Source organism: Ranitomeya imitator, chromosome 5 (genome assembly GCF_032444005.1).
Source record: "Ranitomeya imitator isolate aRanImi1 chromosome 5, aRanImi1.pri, whole genome shotgun sequence".
NCBI classification, from domain to species: Eukaryota; Metazoa; Chordata; class Amphibia; order Anura; family Dendrobatidae; genus Ranitomeya; species Ranitomeya imitator.
Genome location: NC_091286.1, coordinates 1,597,064 through 1,618,647, shown reverse-complemented (window position 1 = coordinate 1,618,647; position 21,584 = coordinate 1,597,064). Strand labels below are relative to the sequence as shown.

The following is a 21,584-nucleotide window of genomic DNA, read 5'->3' as shown; positions in this document are numbered from 1 at the left end:
CTGATACAGATATGGAGGCACTGAGCGAGGGGTCGGATCCATCACCTCCAGTGTACTGATACAGATATGGAGCACTGAGCGAGGGGTCGGATCCATCACCTCCAGTGTACTGATACAGATATGGGAGCACTGAGCGAGGGGTCGGATCCATCACCCCCAGTGTACTGATACAGATATGGGGGCACTGAGCGAGGGGTCGGATCCATCACCTCCAGTATACTGATACAGATATGGAGGCACTGAGCGTGGAGTCGGATCCATCACCTCCAGTGTACTGATACAGATATGGAGGCACTGAGCGAGGGGTCGGATCCATCACCTCCAGTGTACTGATACAGATATGGGAGCACTGAGCGAGGGGTCGGATCCATCACCCCCAGTATACTGATACAGATATGGAGCACTGAGCGAGGGGTCGGATCCATCACCTCCAGTGTACTGATACAGATATGGAGGCACTGAGCGAGGGGTCGGATCCATCACCTCCAGTGTACTGATACAGATATGGAGCACTGAGCGAGGGGTCGGATCCATCACCTCCAGTGTACTGATACAGATATGGAGCACTGAGCGAGGGGTCGGATCCATCACCTCCAGTGTACTGATACAGATATGGAGCACTGAGCGAGGGGTCGGATCCATCACCTCCAGTGTACTGATACAGATATGGGAGCACTGAGCGAGGGGTCGGATCCATCACCTCCAGTGTACTGATACAGATATGGAGGCACTGAGCGAGGGGTCGGATCCATCACCTCCAGTGTACTGATACAGATATGGGGGCACTGAGCGAGGGGTCGGATCCATCACCTCCAGTGTACTGATACAGATATGGGGGCACTGAGCGAGGGGTCGGATCCATCACCTCCAGTGTATACAGATATGGGGGCACTGAGCGAGGGGTCGGATCCATCACCTCCAGTGTACTGATACAGATATGGGGGCACTGAGCGAGGGGTCGGATCCATCACCTCCAGTGTACTGATACAGATATGGGAGCACTGAGCGAGGGGTCGGATCCATCACCTCCAGTGTACTGATACAGATATGGAGCACTGAGCGAGGGGTCGGATCCATCACCCCCAGTGTACTGATACAGATATGGAGCACTGAGCGAGGGGTCGGATCCATCACCTCCAGTGTATACAGATATGGGGGCACTGAGCGAGGGGTCGGATCCATCACCTCCAGTGTACTGATACAGATATGGGGGCACTGAGCGAGGGGTCGGATCCATCACCTCCAGTGTACTGATACAGATATGGAGGCACTGAGCGAGGGGTCGGATCCATCATCTCCAGTGTACTGATACAGATATGGAGGCACTGAGCGAGGGGTCGGATCCATCACCCCCAGTGTACTGATACAGATATGGGGGCACTGAGCGAGGGGTCGGATCCATCACCTCCAGTGTACTGATACAGATATGGAGCACTGAGCGAGGGGTCGGATCCATCATCTCCAGTGTACTGATACAGATATGGAGGCACTGAGCGAGGGGTCGGATCCATCACCTCCAGTGTACTGATACAGATATGGAGGCACTGAGCGAGGGGTCGGATCCATCATCTCCAGTGTACTGATACAGATATGGAGGCACTGAGCGAGGGGTCGGATCCATCATCTCCAGTGTACTGATACAGATATGGAGGCACTGAGCGAGGGGTCGGATCCATCACCTCCAGTGTACTGATACAGATATGGAGGCACTGAGCGAGGGGTCGGATCCATCACCTCCAGTGTACTGATACAGATATGGGGGCACTGAGCGAGGGGTCGGATCCATCATCTCCAGTGTACTGATACAGATATGGGAGCACTGAGCGAGGGGTCGGATCCATCACCTCCAGTGTACTGATACAGATATGGAGGCACTGAGCGAGGGGTCGGATCCATCACCTCCAGTGTACTGATACAGATATGGAGGCACTGAGCGAGGGGTCGGATCCATCACCTCCAGTGTACTGATACAGATATGGGGGCACTGAGCGAGGGGTCGGATCCATCATCTCCAGTGTACTGATACAGATATGGAGGCACTGAGCGAGGGGTCGGATCCATCATCTCCAGTGTACTGATACAGATATGGGGGCACTGAGCGAGGGGTCGGATCCATCATCTCCAGTGTACTGATACAGATATGGGGGCACTGAGCGAGGGGTCGGATCCATCATCTCCAGTGTACTGATACAGATATGGGGCACTGAGCGAGGGGTCGGATCCATCACCTCCAGTGTACTGATACAGATATGGAGGCACTGAGCGAGGGGTCGGATCCATCATCTCCAGTGTACTGATACAGATATGGGGGCACTGAGCGAGGGGTCGGATCCATCACCTCCAGTGTACTGATACAGATATGGAGCACTGAGCGAGGGGTCGGATCCATCATCTCCAGTGTACTGATACAGATATGGGGGCACTGAGCGAGGGGTCGGATCCATCACCTCCAGTGTACTGATACAGATATGGAGGCACTGAGCGAGGGGTCGGATCCATCATCTCCAGTGTACTGATACAGATATGGGGGCACTGAGCGAGGGGTCGGATCCATCACCTCCAGTGTACTGATACAGATATGGAGGCACTGAGCGAGGGGTCGGATCCATCACCCCCAGTGTACTGATACAGATATGGAGGCACTGAGCGAGGGGTCGGATCCATCACCTCCAGTGTACTGATACAGATATGGAGCACTGAGCGAGGGGTCGGATCCATCACCTCCAGTGTACTGATACAGATATGGGGGCACTGAGCGAGGGGTCGGATCCATCATCTCCAGTGTACTGATACAGATATGGAGGCACTGAGCGAGGGGTCGGATCCATCATCTCCAGTGTACTGATACAGATATGGAGCACTGAGCGAGGGGTCGGATCCATCACCCCCAGTGTACTGATACAGATATGGAGCACTGAGCGAGGGGTCGGATCCATCACCTCCAGTGTACTGATACAGATATGGAGGCACTGAGCGAGGGGTCGGATCCATCACCTCCAGTGTACTGATACAGATATGGAGCACTGAGCGAGGGGTCGGATCCATCACCTCCAGTGTACTGATACAGATATGGAGCACTGAGCGAGGGGTCGGATCCATCACCTCCAGTGTACTGATACAGATATGGAGGCACTGAGCGAGGGGTCGGATCCATCACCTCCAGTGTACTGATACAGATATGGGGGCACTGAGCGAGGGGTCGGATCCATCACCTCCAGTGTACTGATACAGATATGGAGGCACTGAGCGAGGGGTCGGATCCATCACCTCCAGTGTACTGATACAGATATGGAGGCACTGAGCGAGGGGTCGGATCCATCACCTCCAGTGTACTGATACAGATATGGAGGCACTGAGCGAGGGGTCGGATCCATCACCTCCAGTGTACTGATACAGATATGGAGGCACTGAGCGAGGGGTCGGATCCATCACCTCCAGTGTACTGATACAGATATGGAGGCACTGAGCGAGGGGTCGGATCCATCATCTCCAGTGTACTGATACAGATATGGGGGCACTGAGCGAGGGGTCGGATCCATCACCTCCAGTGTACTGATACAGATATGGAGGCACTGAGCGAGGGGTCGGATCCATCATCTCCAGTGTACTGATACAGATATGGGGGCACTGAGCGAGGGGTCGGATCCATCACCTCCAGTGTACTGATACAGATATGGAGCACTGAGCGAGGGGTCGGATCCATCATCTCCAGTGTACTGATACAGATATGGAGCACTGAGCGAGGGGTCGGATCCATCACCTCCAGTGTACTGATACAGATATGGAGGCACTGAGCGAGGGGTCGGATCCATCACCCCCAGTGTACTGATACAGATATGGAGGCACTGAGCGAGGGGTCGGATCCATCACCTCCAGTGTACTGATACAGATATGGAGCACTGAGCGAGGGGTCGGATCCATCATCTCCAGTGTACTGATACAGATATGGAGCACTGAGCGAGGGGTCGGATCCATCACCTCCAGTGTACTGATACAGATATGGGGCACTGAGCGAGGGGTCGGATCCATCACCTCCAGTGTACTGATACAGATATGGGGGCACTGAGCGAGGGGTCGGATCCATCACCTCCAGTGTACTGATACAGATATGGGAGCACTGAGCGAGGGGTCGGATCCATCACCTCCAGTGTACTGATACAGATATGGGGGCACTGAGCGAGGGGTCGGATCCATCACCTCCAGTGTACTGATACAGATATGGGGGCACTGAGCGAGGGGTCGGATCCATCACCTCCAGTGTACTGATACAGATATGGGAGCACTGAGCGAGGGGTCGGATCCATCACCTCCAGTGTACTGATACAGATATGGGGGCACTGAGCGAGGGGTCGGATCCATCACCTCCAGTGTACTGATACAGATATGGGGGCACTGAGCGAGGGGTCGGATCCATCACCTCCAGTGTACTGATACAGATATGGAGCACTGAGCGAGGGGTCGGATCCATCACCTCCAGTGTACTGATACAGATATGGAGCACTGAGCGAGGGGTCGGATCCATCATCTCCAGTGTACTGATACAGATATGGAGCACTGAGCGAGGGGTCGGATCCATCACCTCCAGTGTACTGATACAGATATGGAGCACTGAGCGAGGGGTCGGATCCATCACCTCCAGTGTACTGATACAGATATGGGAGCACTGAGCGAGGGGTCGGATCCATCACCTCCAGTGTACTGATACAGATATGGAGCACTGAGCGAGGGGTCGGATCCATCACCTCCAGTGTACTGATACAGATATGGAGCACTGAGCGAGGGGTCGGATCCATCACCCCCAGTGTACTGATACAGATATGGAGGCACTGAGCGAGGGGTCGGATCCATCACCCCCAGTGTACTGATACAGATATGGGAGCACTGAGCGAGGGGTCGGATCCATCACCTCCAGTGTACTGATACAGATATGGGGCACTGAGCGAGGGGTCGGATCCATCATCTCCAGTGTACTGATACAGATATGGGGGCACTGAGCGAGGGGTCGGATCCATCATCTCCAGTGTACTGATACAGATATGGAGGCACTGAGCGAGGGGTCGGATCCATCACCTCCAGTGTACTGATACAGATATGGGAGCACTGAGCGAGGGGTCGGATCCATCACCTCCAGTGTACTGATACAGATATGGGGCACTGAGCGAGGGGTCGGATCCATCACCTCCAGTGTACTGATACAGATATGGGGGCACTGAGCGAGGGGTCGGATCCATCACCTCCAGTGTACTGATACAGATATGGGGACACTGAGCGAGGGGTCGGATCCATCACCTCCAGTGTACTGATACAGATATGGGGGCACTGAGCGAGGGGTCGGATCCATCACCTCCAGTGTACTGATACAGATATGGGGGCACTGAGCGAGGGGTCGGATCCATCACCTCCAGTGTACTGATACAGATATGGAGCACTGAGCGAGGGGTCGGATCCATCACCCCCAGTGTACTGATACAGATATGGAGGCACTGAGCGAGGGGTCGGATCCATCATCTCCAGTGTACTGATACAGATATGGAGCACTGAGCGAGGGGTCGGATCCATCATCTCCAGTGTACTGATACAGATATGGAGCACTGAGCGAGGGGTCGGATCCATCACCCCCAGTGTACTGATACAGATATGGAGCACTGAGCGAGGGGTCGGATCCATCATCTCCAGTGTACTGATACAGATATGGAGCACTGAGCGAGGGGTCGGATCCATCACCTCCAGTGTACTGATACAGATATGGAGCACTGAGCGAGGGGTCGGATCCATCATCTCCAGTGTACTGATACAGATATGGAGCACTGAGCGAGGGGTCGGATCCATCATCTCCAGTGTACTGATACAGATATGGAGCACTGAGCGAGGGGTCGGATCCATCATCTCCAGTGTACTGATACAGATATGGAGCACTGAGCGAGGGGTCGGATCCATCATCTCCAGTGTACTGATACAGATATGGGGGCACTGAGCGAGGGGTCGGATCCATCACCTCCAGTGTACTGATACAGATATGGGAGCACTGAGCGAGGGGTCGGATCCATCACCTCCAGTGTACTGATACAGATATGGGGGCACTGAGCGAGGGGTCGGATCCATCATCTCCAGTGTACTGATACAGATATGGAGCACTGAGCGAGGGGTCGGATCCATCACCTCCAGTGTACTGATACAGATATGGGGGCACTGAGCGAGGGGTCGGATCCATCACCTCCAGTGTACTGATACAGATATGGGGGCACTGAGCGAGGGGTCGGATCCATCACCTCCAGTGTACTGATACAGATATGGGGGCACTGAGCGAGGGGTCGGATCCATCATCTCCAGTGTACTGATACAGATATGGGGGCACTGAGCGAGGGGTCGGATCCATCACCCCCAGTGTACTGATACAGATATGGAGGCACTGAGCGAGGGGTCGGATCCATCACCTCCAGTGTACTGATACAGATATGGGGGCACTGAGCGAGGGGTCGGATCCATCACCTCCAGTGTACTGATACAGATATGGGGGCACTGAGCGAGGGGTCGGATCCATCACCTCCAGTGTACTGATACAGATATGGGGGCACTGAGCGAGGGGTCGGATCCATCATCTCCAGTGTACTGATACAGATATGGAGGCACTGAGCGAGGGGTCGGATCCATCACCTCCAGTGTACTGATACAGATATGGGGGCACTGAGCGAGGGGTCGGATCCATCACCCCCAGTGTACTGATACAGATATGGGAGCACTGAGCGAGGGGTCGGATCCATCACCTCCAGTGTACTGATACAGATATGGGGGCACTGAGCGAGGGGTCGGATCCATCACCTCCAGTGTACTGATACAGATATGGGGGCACTGAGCGAGGGGTCGGATCCATCATCTCCAGTGTACTGATACAGATATGGAGGCACTGAGCGAGGGGTCGGATCCATCATCTCCAGTGTACTGATACAGATATGGGGGCACTGAGCGAGGGGTCGGATCCATCACCTCCAGTGTATACAGATATGGGAGCACTGAGCGAGGGGTCGGATCCATCACCTCCAGTGTACTGATACAGATATGGGGGCACTGAGCGAGGGGTCGGATCCATCACCTCCAGTGTACTGATACAGATATGGGGGCACTGAGCGAGGGGTCGGATCCATCACCCCCAGTGTACTGATACAGATATGGGGGCACTGAGCGAGGGGTCGGACGTTGCTACGTGTCTTGATATTACACGTATGGGTGATGGCTCCTCGGTTTTATCCATACCTCCCTGTTCAGAGAAGCACGGAGTGTCAGTGCGATTTTGCATGCAGATAGTTGTTGTTCGTCGCTTGTGATATAAAGTCTCCGGTTCGGTGGGTTTATATTTGCCAAGAGAACAAGATCTAGTGGTTCAGTCAGGAAAATGAAGTAATGACAAATAAACTGTGTGAGAGGTTATAAAGAATGGATGATGACTGAGCTGTGAAGGAAGCGAAGACCTAGAAAGTCTCTGTGTAAACCAATAGCAGCGGTAATAATAGCACACTGAGCGTCGATAGTGTCTCACCCTCGTGTATTATATTATTTGTATTATAAGGATATTGCTTATGTTCTACCTAGAGCCTGTTTTATCTAGAATTCTTTCAGCAGGATATAGGTGTGTGCCATCACCCTGGGGCTGATCTGTCATCGCTATGTCCTGCCGCTCCCATAGTCCTGCCTGGTTCCCATACCTCGGGCGTTCTAAGTGTGGAGGGCGAACCTGCGGACTGTGCCAGTATACAGACCGGGCGGATAACGTCAGCACTGCCCTTTATTACCTCGCACGTGGCCTATATGGCAGTAAATATTCTATCGGCCGCACTACGAGGAGTCTGAAGAAAAGCAGAAGCCGCACATCAGATATTCCGGGCTATTGAAAGGCAAATTGCGGAGGTTAAAGGAATTGTGAGAATCTCTCTGAATCGGAGGGGTGACGGGGAAGGTGCGCGCCGCTGTCAGGGGCCATATTGGATGTTGGCGGTGACCGCACCTTTTCCAGAAGGCCGGAATTCTATATTCGTATTGGGTCGGTCTGCCGTCTCTGTAGCACTCGGCTGACATCTTACTGTTTCTGTGCATCTGATGAATGTCTTGTACCGTCACCATACCGTGTAAAATATCACTCTTTCTCCAACATTTGGGTTTTGATGGTTTTTTTTTATATAAGCTCCGCTATGCTAATTTGAGGGAACCGTTTTTCACCTGATCCTGTTCATACATATATATATATATATATATGTATGTATGTATGTATGTATATATATATATATATATATATATATATATATATATATATATATTCATTATTATAAAATACTCTTCTGTATATGAAGGACTAGTGCCCTCTGGTCGATATGGGGTTAATCGGGATGAGGACTGTCCACGCTGACTGTACGCCCCTGAGGAAGGCCTGTTTGTACTGGGTGTGAAGCCCCTCAGGCCTATGGGGTCCCCATGATGATGATGTTTTATCGCTGAAGATGTTAAATAAAGATAATTTTTACCCTTCGCCATGACAGCACCCACTTATAGAGAGGGACCCGCCCGTAGGAACAGGAACCCTGCAGAGATAAAAGGGCGCTACCCTTCTCCTCCTCAGTTGGTTTCCTGCTCCTATCGGAAATCCCTGGAATACCTACATGGACGGAGGTGGTTGGAGCCCCCCCATGTATCCTGCCCTCTGCACCCGCCTGTGTGGTCTCCGTGCGAACAGGGGCTGCGGCGTCGGTAGCCGAGCCTCTGCATTCAGCCTCCCCCTCGTCTGATCACATTCCCGGCAGGTTCCGGGCAGCAAAAAAAAGCCTGAGGCCTTTTGGAGGGGAGCACGCCAGTGAGCGGATCGCTTCTAGCAAGCGGCGGCGCCGGCGTCACTGAAACAGAAGTAGTGGGAACACTTCCGGTTCACAGCCGGCGGCGCGCTTAGAACGCCGCACATTTCAAATATGGAGCCGAGACACAGAGCAATTGTGCTCAGAATGTCGTCTCCGGCGCATGAGGAGCATCCACCAGCGGTGGAGCAGGATAGCGCTGGCAAGGACGGCAGCGCTAAGGGCTCAAAATCCGCAGCAAAGCCTTTGTAAAAGAGCGGTCGCTCTGGTGATGGGTCTGACACTCATACAAGGAGTAGAAATACAGATCTACTCAGACTCCGCACAGCGTCTCCACCTCCAAGACCAGAATAATGAGCGCTTCACTGGGTGAGTGTATATAATCCTCTACCTATAAGCTGATCCCTTCCTTCTCTATCCCTCTCCCCATAGGCTAAGAAGACCAGTAAATCGAAGCCTAAGGAGTGCGCCCTGTGTGTACAGCCCCTGCCCGATTCATATGCATAAATCAGACCTTACAGGACGAGACTGCGGTTACAACCACTATCAGGGCCCTTATTAGGCAGGAGATCCAATCTCTGGGATCAATCCTCCAATACCTCGGGATCATCATCCAGTTCTTCTGAGGATGAAGGCTGAGCATGCTTTCCAGTTGACAGTATAGACAATCTTATAAAATCCGTGAGAAACACTCTGGGTTGTCCAGACACTAAGGGGGTCAGATCAGCTCAGGATATCATGTTCACAGGCCTAGGCCACAAAAAAACCGGCGAGCCTTCCCAGTCGTTTCCACCATCAAAGACCTTGTAAACAAAGAATGGGACAAACAAGGGAAGGGGTTCCTTTCATCCTCTTCAAAAAGTCGTTACCCCTTCAGTGATGAAGAGTTAGCAGTGTGGTCCAAGGTCCCAAAAGTGGATGCGGCAGTGGCTTCCACCTCAAAGCGGTCATCTCTTCCTGTGGAGGATGCAGGGAACTTACTAGACCCATTAGACCGTAAAACCGAAGCTCTTCTTAAAAGATCTTGGGAGACAAATACAGGAGCCTTTAAGCCCACCATATCAAGATTGACATTTTTTCATCGACAGTGGGAAAACATAACCTCAAATCAGTGGATTCTCCGCCTAGTAAAATCTGGACTAAAATTAGAGTTCTTAAGCTGCCACAGGATACTTTTATTATAACATCACTGAAAGCGCCGGAACAGCAAAAAGCGCTTCAGTTAGAAATTCAAAGCCTTTTGGCCAAGAATGTTCTCATCGAAGTACCAAGGAATCAGGAAGGGAGGGGATTCTATTCCCCTTTATTTCTGGTTCCCAAACCGGATGGTAGTTTTCGTACTATAATAAATCTAAAAAAAATTGAATTCCTTTTTGTATGACACCACCTTTAAAATGGAGTCAATAAGGTTACTATTAAACTTCTGTTTCCTAAGTGCTTTATGGCTGGTCTAGATTTGAAGGATGCGTACTATCATCTTCCCATTTTATGCGGAGCACCAACAATACCTCAGAGTGGCTGTAGACCTACAAGGCCGGATCCGTCACTTCCAATTTACAGCCATGCCATTCGGCTATCCATGGCTCCTCGGGTTTTCACAAAAGTTATGCTCGAGGTGATGGCTTATCTTCGTCATCAGGATACGCTAATTGTGCCTTACCTTGATGACTTCTTAATAATTGGAAATTCAGCCTCACAATGTAAAGAACGCTTGACTAATACCATTTCATCTTTGCAGGCTTTAGGTTGGCTTGTGAACTTCAAAAAGTCCAGACTACATCCAGAAACCGTTCAGTCCTTCCTAGGACTAATCTTGGACTCTGTAAGTCAAAGATGTCTCTTACCAGAATCCAAAAAATTAACCATAATCTCAAAAGTTACTATGGCAAGGTCTAATCCTCAAAGTCCCTCAGAGATGCCATGTCTCTCTTGGGTTCACTCTCCTCCTGCATCCCTGCGGTTCAATGGGCCCAATATCATACTAGGACCTCGCAACATGAGATTCTGTATGCACAATCACATTGCGATGGTAATTTAAATACAAAAATGACCCTATCTAAAGACGTGCTTAATTCACTACTTTGGTGGTTAGATAAAAACCATTTGTCCAGAGGAGTCTCATGGACGATAACACTCTCTAAAATAGTCACCACTGACGCAGGCCCAGAAGGGTGGTGGGCCCATCTGGATCAAAATATAGCTCAAGGTCACTGGAATTCTGTAGAGATTCAGCAGTCCTCCAACTGGAAAGAACTAAATGCGGTTTATTATTCCTTCAATATTTTCCTTCCCCAGCTCCGAGGATCTCATATCAGAATCCTGTCAGACAACACAACAGTCGTCGCATATTTAAATCGTCAAGGCGGAACTCGATCAAGAAGTCTAATGTCTTCAGAGGCAAACAACTTCAACTTAGCAGAACCCAATTTTCTATCACTCACAGCTCTCCATATCAGAGGAGTAGAAAACTTAAAGGCCGATTTCCTAAGTTGCCACACGCTCCGCCAGGGAGAATGGACTCTCAATCCTCGGATATTCAGGAGCATAGTGAACATATGGGGTCTTCCACAAATAGATTTGTTTGCAACCAAGAACAATAGACCAGTACCGATATTCGCCTCCTTAAATACAGCAGATCATCCAGACATGATAGACTCGCTCCAGTATCCGTGGAAATACGATCTGGCCTATGCTTTCCCACCAATGATGTTAATGCTGTTGGTCATCAAAAAGATAAGAGAAGAGAAAGCAAGGGTGATATTAATAGCACCATTTCGGCCAAAAAGGCCCTGGTTCTCCTGTCTTCGAGCGATGTCCGTTTGCGATTCCCTGGATTCTGCCACTGATCCCAGACCTACTGTCTCAGGGTCCATTCTACCACCAGCAAGTGAAAGGTCTTTACCTAACGGCGTGGAACTTGAGAGGCAAATACTAATGTTAAGAGGGTTTTCTCAAGAGCTAATTAACACATTACTGCTAAGTAGGAAAAGATCTACAACTTTAATATATAGCAGAGTATGGAGAAAATACCTCAATTTCTATACAAAACCCTTTCTCTAGCAAGGTTCCTATTAAAGCCATCCTAGAGTTTCTACAAAAAGGCCATAAGCTGGGTCTATCAGTCAATACCTGAGAGTTCAAGTGTCCGCCTCAGGAGCCCTTTATAGTGCTAACATAGGTGGTAATAGATGGATAGCAAGATTCATTAGAGCATGTGAAAGGTGTACACCGGTACATGTCCCACCTTTACCGCCCTGGGACTTGAATCTAGTCCTCGATGCCTTAACTGGACCTCCTTTTGAGCCCTTACATTCTATTCCTCTAAAAAATATCACATATAAGGTAGCCTTATTGATAGCCTTGACCTGGGCCAGAAGAGTGGGAGACATCCAGGCCCTCTCCATAGACCCTCCATTCTTAATGACATACCACGACAGGGTGGTTCTCAAGCCAGATCCATCATATCTCCCTAAGGTAGCATCCTATTACCATAGATCTCAGGAGATTTTTTTGCCTTGCTTTTATGACAATTCATCAAATCCAGAGGAAGAGAAGTTACATATGTTGGTTGTGAAAAGAGCAGTCTTAAATTACATAGAGAGAACCCAGTCCTGCAGACAGAGTAGGGCTCTGTTTGTATCTTTTCAGGGTCACCGAAAAGGCCACGGGGTCACAAAGGCGACCTTGTCCCGCTGGATTAGAGAGGCCATCTATCTTGCATACTTAACAAAAGGCAAAGATCCTCCAGAAGGAGTAAAAGCACATTCAGCTCTGGCCGTATCATCCTCTTGGGCGGAGAATAATGACCTCTCCATCGAGCTCATATGTAAGGCCGCAACCTGGTCGTCGCCTTCGACTTTTTATAGACATTATCGGCTTGATCTATCTTCTGCATCTGACTTGGCATTCGGGAGAGCTGTCCTCAGCACGGTGATCCCACCCAGGTGACGGTTCTCTGTAAATCTCTCATTGTGGGTGCTGTCGTGGTGAAGTGTAAAAAGCCAGATTACTTACCGGTAATACCCTTTTAATGAGCCACGACAGCACCCTGTCACTTTCCACCCTAGATAGTTATGTATAGATATTTATGCAAAATATTCTCATGGGTGAATATAAATAAGATAAAATGTACAATCAAATTACGGACATATATATATTAATTTAACAACGGCGGTTCCTCTCGTACTCTGAAAAACAACTGAGGAGGAGAGGGGGACGGTGGACCGCCCTTTTATCTCTGTAGGTTTCCTGTTCCTATGGGCGGTTCCCTCTCTCAAAGTGGGTGCTGTCGTGGCTCATTAAAAGGGCATTACCAGTAAGTAATCCAGCTTTTTTTTTTTACTGAAAAAGGATTCCGGTGCCGGAAGTCTTCTATTTCTATTTACACACGTGTAGTCTGCCACTGATCTCCAGGCACGGACGGTCTCAGGGATATTTTGGTGAGCCAAGTTTTTCTTTTCCCTTTTCCCCCTTTGCTATGTTGTCAGATTGTCAGCACCACTCCAATGGTGCTAGAGTGGCGCTTCATCAAAACGGCCGAGCACTGGTGCTTGTAAGGTGCCAAAGCCTCGAACATGGGGCGGTTTCCTGTCCTTGGGGCCGCTCCGCGGTGGGGGATGGGATAGCAAAGTACTGGCAAGTAATGATCTTTTCAGACGATGGCGGAAGCGAGATGTGTCCAAGGGTTTGGTTCAGTCAGGATGGTTGAAATATTTGTGGGATATGACGGTGACACTAAATTCTGCTCCATCTGTTCAGTTTGTTTTCATTGTTTCAGGTGGAGAAATGCATCGATAATGAAGCGGAGAAGGATTATCTGTATGATGTGCTGCGCATGTACTACCAGTGAGTGCACCCCCCCGTATGATCCTGCTGCACCCTCCCGTATGATCCTGCTGCATCCCCCCCGTATGATCCTGCTGGACCATCCCCCTGTGTATGATCCTGCTGCACCCCCCCGTATGATCCTGCTGCATCCCCCCCGTATGATCCTGCTGGACCATCCCCCTGTGTATGATCCTGCTGCACCCTCCCGTATGATCCTGCTGCACCCTCCCGTATGATCCTGCTGCACCCTCCCGTATGATCCTGCTGCATCCCCCCCGTATGATCCTGCTGCACCCCCCCCGTATGATCCTGCTGCATCCCCCCGTATGATCCTGATGCACCCCCCGTATGATCCTGCTGCATCCCCCCCGTATGATCCTGCTGCATCCCCCCCGTATGATCCTGCTGCATCCCCCCCGTATGATCCTGCTGCATCCCCCCCGTATGATCCTGCTGCACCCCCCGTATGATCCTGCTGCATCCCCCCCGTATGATCCTGCTGCATCCCCCCCGTATGATCCTGCTGCATCCCCCCCGTATGATCCTGCTGCATCCCCCCCGTATGATCCTGCTGCACCCCCCGTATGATCCTGCTGCATCCCCCCCCGTATGATCCTGCTGCACCCTCCCGTATGATCCTGCTGCACCCTCCCGTATGATCCTGCTGCACCCCCCGTATGATCCTGCTGCACCCCCCCGTATGATCCTGCTGCATCCCCCCGTATGATCCTGCTGCACCCCCCGTATGATCCTGCTGCACCCTCCCGTATGATCTTGCTGCATCCCCCCCGTATGATCCTGCTGCACCCTCCCGTATGATCCTGCTGCACCCTCCCGTATGATCCTGCTGCATCCCCCCCCGTATGATCCTGCTGGACCATCCCCCTGTGTATGATCCTGCTGCACCCTCCCGTATGATCCTGCTGCACCCCCCGTATGATCCTGCTGCATCCCCCCCATATGAGGCTGCCGTCACACTAGCAGTATTTGGTCAGTATTTGACATCAGTATTTGTAAGCCAAAACCAGGAGTGGAACAATTAGAGGAGAAGTATAATAGAACCATCTGCACCACTTCTGCATTTATCACCCACTCCTGGTTATGGCTACAAATACTGATGTAAAATACTGGCCACATACTGCTAGTGTGACGGCAGCCTGATCCTGCTGGACCATCCCCCTGTGTATGATCCTGCTGCACCCCTTCCCCCATATGATCCTGCTGCACCCCCCCCCCCCTGTATGATCCTGCTGCACCCCCTCGTATGATCTTGCTGGACCCTCCCCCTGTGTATGATCCTGCTGCACCCCCCCTGTATGATCCTGCTGCATCCCAATGTATCTCCCCGCTTCATCCCCCACCCGTGTTTGATACTGCTGCACCCCCTCCTCCCATCTATGCTACACCCCCTATATCTGCACCCCATAGTACATTGATGCAGGAGATGGCTACGTGAGGAGCTGGATGGTGGCGCCGCTCTGTGTAGTCGGGTCGTCCTGGGCTCCTGTGATTGCTGTTCTATCTGCTTGTGAATAGCTTCACCTGGAGCGAGCTCAGCGGCCGCTGCCATATAAAGAGCGCCCCCTACAGGCATTATGCTGCAGACATGGCTGCATAGGGGTCATAGGACATATTAGAGATGGAGCCAGACAGGGCGTGATGTGTGTAATGTGCTCTGCTCATACCGCTGTCGTCACACCCATCGGTTCCTACCGTCTCCTTACTCTTCAGGTCCATGAACCTTCAGGTGTTTGTGGGGGATCTGAAGCTAGTCATTAGTGACCCATCCCGCCTGCCCCTTTTCGATGCCATTCGACCCCTCATCCCTCTGAAGCACCAGGTGGAATACGATCAGCTGACGCCCAAACGATCCAGGTAAGACGCTGTCAGTAATGTCGACCTCTGCTCCCTCGATGTTCTGTGTCTTCTCCCTGCCTCCCCCACTGGTGTTCTGTGTCTTCTCCCTGCCTCCCCCACCGGTGTTCTGTGTCTTCTCCCTGCCTCCCCCACCGGTGTTCTGTATCTTCTCCCTGCCTCCCCCACTGGTGTTCTGTGTCTTCTCCCTGCCTCCCCCACTGGTGTTCTGTGTCTTCTCCCTGCCTCCCCCACCGGTGTTCTGTGTCTTCTCCCTGCCTCCCCCACCGGTGTTCTGTGTCTTCTCCCTGCCTCCCCCACCGGTGTTCTGTGTCTTCTCCCTGCCTCCCCCACCGGTGATCTGTCTTCTCCCTGCCTCCCTCTCCGGTGTTCTGTGTCGGCCTCTGCCCCCACTGGAAACATCTTCTCTGCGCTCTACAGGAAGCTGCGGGAGGTGAAGCTGGATCGTTCTCACCCTGATGGTCTCGGCCTCAGCGTCCGGGGGGGTCTGGAGTTTAATTGTGGCTTTTATGTCTCGCACATCATGAAGGAAGGACAAGCGGATGCTGCCGGCCTGCAGGTGAGGTCATGGCCTCAATAAATAAAGCGTTAGTGACCGCTCTGTGTGCCCACTGTGGACAGGAGACTCTCGCCACAGGGGGCACTCTTCTGTCTTTTGCCTCTTTACGCAGAGTATAAGTATTCAGTAGCATGTCCAGCAGCGCAGAGGATTGTACACGGTGTCCGTTTCTGGCATATCTGGTGTATGGCCACCTGTCCACTGTGTACAGCCGCCTATAGAGGGGTGTTCCTGCCGCTGCACATCTCCAGTGTATGGCCACCTGTACACTGTGTCCACCGCTGCCTGTGGAGGGGTGTTCCTAACTCTGGCATGTCCGATGTATGGCCGCCTGTACACTGTGTCCGCCGCTGGCATGTTCGGTGTATGGCCGCCTGTGCATTGTCCGCCACTGACATGTCCGGTGTACGGCAGTGTGTCACGATATTGTATGAAATATCATATAAGTAGTTTCTCTTGCTATCAGGCTGTGGGCTAAAAAGCCCCCCTTCCCTTTCACTCAGCCAAGAGCTTTCCTTTCCAAGGTATGGGGGAAGAGTTTATTGCCTCTAGCTCTGAGAGCAAAGGTATTTACGACCGGCATCCCTGCAGTGGAAAGTGACCAGCTAGAACTGGATTAGAACTTTCTAGAATCCATGGAAGTTCTTTGTTCTGTTTTTGTAAGATATTACGCAAACCATTTAAGTTAAGAACACGAAAATATGTATTCTTAATCTCCCTCGGTGGATCTACCCATCACTCTAAACACGGGCTTCTATCTCCATCTGGTAAAGAAGTGGGGATTTCTCTGTAAATATGTATCCCAGATAGGACATATTTGATCTCGTTAGAATGCCAATGTTAATATGAGATGAATGCTGGGTTTGTTATGACTATGACATGTTCTGGAGCGGAGTTATAGAAATTAGATAAAAGTTAGGGTAATATTAGTTAACTGAAGAGCTAGGAGGGACGAGGTGATCCAACCCCTTTCTGGGATGTCACAGGCTGCAGCTATAACTGTCTGCCCAGATCCCAGCAGTCAGTCTGCTGCTGGAAGGACATGTGAGTCTGATCTGAAGAGCTGTATCTCATGCACTGGGACAGATGGTAACTCCACTAGCCTGGTTGCCTGCAATGCTTTGAACACATGTAAGTGTTATTCTCATGTAATCCTTGTTTTTTTTTATAATTACCCTGTACATATTTGCAATTGTCTCTTTTGTAACATCCTTGTAAAATATTTTGATAAAACGCTGCCTAAACTTTATGGAGTATAATAATTAATATTCTAGATTTGTTCTCCTGTTCTAAAACGTACCCTGTCTTCTGAAAGGAATTACGCTACTGTTTTTTGGGTTAGCTTCGGACCCGTTTAATCGAAGCTGGTGGCAGCTTACCGTGTGCAGGCTTTTGGGTGATGTTGTAGCGACTGCGGCGTTAATAATTATTGTTCCTGCCTGAGTGGGAGTAGTTATCGCGTCGCTGCAGCGTGCCCAATAGCCAGTACATAGCAGGCAGCCTTTCTGGCGACTAATTACCCCAGGTGCAGTACCTAATCTGACCTGAGAATAAGGGGGGCGCCAGAGAGCTGCAAGTTTTAAGTGGAACTGTAAGCGGGATATACATAAATCCCTGCAGTTCGTGGTATATTGAAGAGTAGTGGGATACCTAGAATAAGCCCCTGCTGTAAAATAAGAGGTCAATAGCCTTGTGTGTGTTTTTTTTTTTTTTTCATCACATTGTGGAGTGCAGGGATAACAAAGATAAGCCCCCCTGCACATGTGATAGCCGTCTGTTGGCCTAAAGTCACCCCGACCCGTGACGTAGGGGTGACGGTCACGGTGTGAATCGTGACACTGTGTACACGGTGTCCGTTTCTGGCATATCCTATGTACAGCCACCTGTACACTGTGTACAGCCACCTATAGAGGGGTGTTCCTGTTGCTGCGCATCTCCGGTGTACGGCCACCTGTACACTGTGTCCACCGCTGCCTGTGGAGGGGTGTTCCTGCTGCTGGCATGTCTGGTGTACTGCCGCCTGTAGAGGGGTGTTCCTGCCTCTGGCATGTCCAGTGTACGGCTGCCTGTAGAGGGTGTTCCTGCCGCTGGCATATCCGGTGTGCATCCACCTGTACAGGGGTATTTCTGCCGCTGGCATGTCTGGTGTATGGCCACCTGTACACTGTGTCCGCCGCTGGCATGCCCAGTGTATGGCCACCTTTTAAAGGGGTGTTCCTGCCTCAGGCATGTCCGGTGTATGGCCGCCTGTAGAGGGGTGTTCCTGGTGCTGGCATGTTCGGTGTACGGCTGTCTGTAGAGGGTGGTTTCTGCTTCTGGCATTTCCGGAGTCTAGCCACCTGTAGAGGGGTGTTCCTGTCTCTGGCATGTCCGGTGTATGGGTGTCTGTACACTGTCCGCCGCTGGCATGTCCGGTGTATGGCTGCCTGTAGAGGGTGTTCCTGCCGCTGGCATATCTTTCTGCCGCTGGCATGTCTGGTGTATGGCCACCTGTACACTGTGTCCGCCGCTGGCATGCCCAGTGTATGGCCACCTTTAAAGGGGTGTTCCTGCCTCAGGCATGTTCGGTGTATGGCCGCCTGTAGAGGGGTGTTCCTGCCTCAGGCATGTCCGGTGTATGGCCGCCTATAGAGGGGTGTTCCTGGTGCTGGCATGTTCGGTGTACGGCCGTCTGTACATTGTGTCCACCACTGGTGTGACGGGGTATGCGACCGAGCAGGAAGAGACACCGGGCCGATAAACAATCTAACAAGATTTATTGGAACAGGGAACTTGGACAACACAAATGAACGTAATTCTGTAGCGTCCGTAATGAGTTCACACAAAGAGAGCAGATCCGGGGGCGCCACCCGGTACTCCGACGTCAGGGAAAAGACAAATAATCCTGGGATAGGTTCACTGGATCCAACAGATGAGGGGCATAAAGGTACCGTCACACTTAGCGACGCTGCAGCGATACCGACAACGATCCGGATCGCTGCAGCGTCGCTGTTTGGTCACTGGAGAGCTGTCACACAGACCGCTGTCCAGCGACCAACGATCCCGAGGTCCCCGGTAACCAGGGTAAACATCGGGTTACTAAGCGCAGGGCCGCGCTTAGTTACCCGATGTTTACCCTGGTTACCATCCTAAAAAGTAAAAAAACAACCGCTACATACTTACCTACCGCTGTCTGTCCTCGGCGCTCTGCTTCTCTGGTCTGGCTGTGAGCGCCGGGCAGCCGGAAAGCAGAGCGGTGACGTCACCGCTCTGCTTTCCGGCCGCTGTGCTCACAGCCAGACCAGAGAAGCAGAGCGCCGAGGACAGACAGCGGTAGGTAAGTATGTACTGTTTGTTTTTTTTACTTTAACGATGGTAACCAGGGTAAACATCGGGTTACTAAGCGCGGCCCTGCGCTTAGTTACCCGATGTTTACCCTGGTTACCAGCGAAGACATCGCTGAATCGGTGTCACACACGCCGATTCAGCGATGTCTGCGGGGAGTCCAGCGACCAAATAAAGTTCTGGACTTTCTTCCCCGACCAGCGACAGCAAAGCAGGGGCCTGATCGCTGCTGCCTGTCACACTGGACGATATCGCTAGCGAGGACACTGCAACGTCACGGATCGCTAGCGATATCGTCTAGTGTGACGGTACCTTAACTCCATTCCACGTGGCAGCTTTTAACCCTCCACACACGGGCACCAGGATCTCGCCTCAGCATAAGATCCCAGCCCTTCGTAAGTCACCACACAACAACAGTCTTCAGATTCAGTCCTTAAATCCAATAGGGTGGTGAGACCTCACAATTCTATGTGACGAAATGATCTCCAATCTCCATACATGATACCAGGATGCAGCTGCACCCCCTTAAACATATCTCCAAGGATTAAAAACTTTCCAGAAACCCTGTCTGCAGTCTGTCTACAGATTTGTGTATTGTAGATGCCCCCTGCAGTGGGGAACAAAGACAAGCATGCCCCCACCAGATACAGGAGAAGGAATGCTTATGTAAACCTGATTACAGTATGGTCCATGTGTGCAGGCTGGGGGTGACACTGTTACAACCAGCATGTCCGGTGTACGGCCGCCTGTAGAGGGTTGTTCCTGCCTCTGGCGTGTCCGCTGCTGGCATGCCTGGTGTACGGCCATCTGTACACTGTGTCCGCCTCTGGCATGTCCGGTGTACGGCCGCCTGTAGAGGGGTGTTCCTGTCTCTGGTATGTCTGGTGTACGCCGCTGGCATGTCCGGTGTACGGCAGTCTGTACACTGTATCCGCCGTTGGCCATGTCCGGTGTATGGCTGCCTGTAGAGGGGTGTTCCTGCCTCTGGTATGTCTGGTGTATGGCCATCTGTAGAGCGGTGTTCCTGCCGCTGGCATGTCGGTGTACAGCCGCCTGTAGAGGGGTGTTCCTGCCGCTGGCATGTCGGTGTACAGCTGCCTGTGGAGGGGTGTTCCTGCCGCTGGCATGTCTGGTGTACGGCTGCCTGTAGAGGGTGTTCCTGCCGCTGGCATATCCGGTGTGCGTCCGCCTGTATAGGGGTATTTCTGCATGTCCGGTGTATGGCCACCTGTACACTGTGTCCGCCACTGCCATGTCTGGTGTACGGCCGCCTGTAGATGGGTGTTCCTGCCTCTGGCATGTCCGGTGTTCGCCACTGACTTGTCCGGTGTGCGGCCGTCTGTACACTGTGTCCGCCGTTGGCATGTCTGGTGTACAGCTGCCTGTAGAGGGGTGTTCCTGCTACTGGCATGTCCGGTGTACAGCCACCTGTAGAGGGGTGTTCCTGCCGCTGGCATGTCCGATGTACAGCCGCCTGTAGAGGGGTGTTCCTGCTGCTGGCAGGCAGATGTCACCAGTATGTGCGCTTGTCAGGGGCATGAGGTATTTGTGTATTATCACGCACACTGAGCTCTGCTACATCCAAGAGCGGAGGACAGACACCCGCTGCAGATTCGACCCTCCCCCTTCTTTTCTCTGCCAGTGTGTGTAATCCTAAACCCCTCATTTCCCCCTCCCTCAAGAATTTATACGGCTCCGTGCTGCGGCAGACAAGTCTCCCTACCCTACTCATTCTCTCCCCCAATCCCACCTGGTACTGGTTAAAACTGGTACAGAAAGCATGAGATTCTATTCTCTGAAGGTTATGTCTATTGGCACTGATCAGGACTAGAGATATAAGAATGATATATTCCAGATGGCCATCGAGGGATCTATAACTCCCTGAAATCTCTAGAATCTAAACCCAACGAGTGGGTTTCTCCGTAAGCGGGTCATGTAATTACACCGCGTTTACACATAAAAAAAATCCCCCTGGTGGGGCACATCCTGATCATTTTGTCTTTCGTATACGAGATTCATACAGTGAGCTAGGCATAAACATGGTTGCCATAACTCTAAGTAAAGGGGAGGTTTCAGCCTCTGAGGTCACCACAGGGGGAGTGCATTGGTTTTAGGCTAGGAAATAAGTGAGTGAAGCAGCAGTCTTCACGTGTCTTTGTCTG

The 21,584-nt window shown here is 51.6% G+C and overlaps 2 protein-coding genes across 2 annotated transcripts in view; one reads left to right on the top strand and one right to left on the bottom strand.

Moving 5' to 3' along the window:
• Nucleotides 1-9,897, bottom strand: part of LOC138680784 (harmonin-like) — a 215,691-nt gene extending 205,794 nt beyond the window's left edge. Inside the window, exons 1-2 of the mRNA XM_069768040.1 lie at nucleotides 9,707-9,897; nucleotides 9,437-9,506 (exon numbers count right to left, since the gene is read on the bottom strand). Coding sequence (XP_069624141.1) covers nucleotides 9,437-9,506; nucleotides 9,707-9,897 — 261 coding nt within the window. The remainder of the gene's footprint in view (nucleotides 1-9,436; nucleotides 9,507-9,706) is intronic.
• A 3,348-nt stretch (nucleotides 9,898-13,245) lies between these two features.
• Nucleotides 13,246-21,584, top strand: part of LOC138680782 (harmonin-like) — a 28,571-nt gene continuing 20,232 nt past the window's right edge. The window contains exons 1-4 of the mRNA XM_069768037.1: nucleotides 13,246-13,276; nucleotides 13,615-13,682; nucleotides 15,396-15,539; nucleotides 15,960-16,098. Of these exons, the coding sequence (XP_069624138.1) occupies nucleotides 13,672-13,682; nucleotides 15,396-15,539; nucleotides 15,960-16,098 (294 nt within the window). The 5' untranslated portion in view covers nucleotides 13,246-13,276; nucleotides 13,615-13,671. The remainder of the gene's footprint in view (nucleotides 13,277-13,614; nucleotides 13,683-15,395; nucleotides 15,540-15,959; nucleotides 16,099-21,584) is intronic.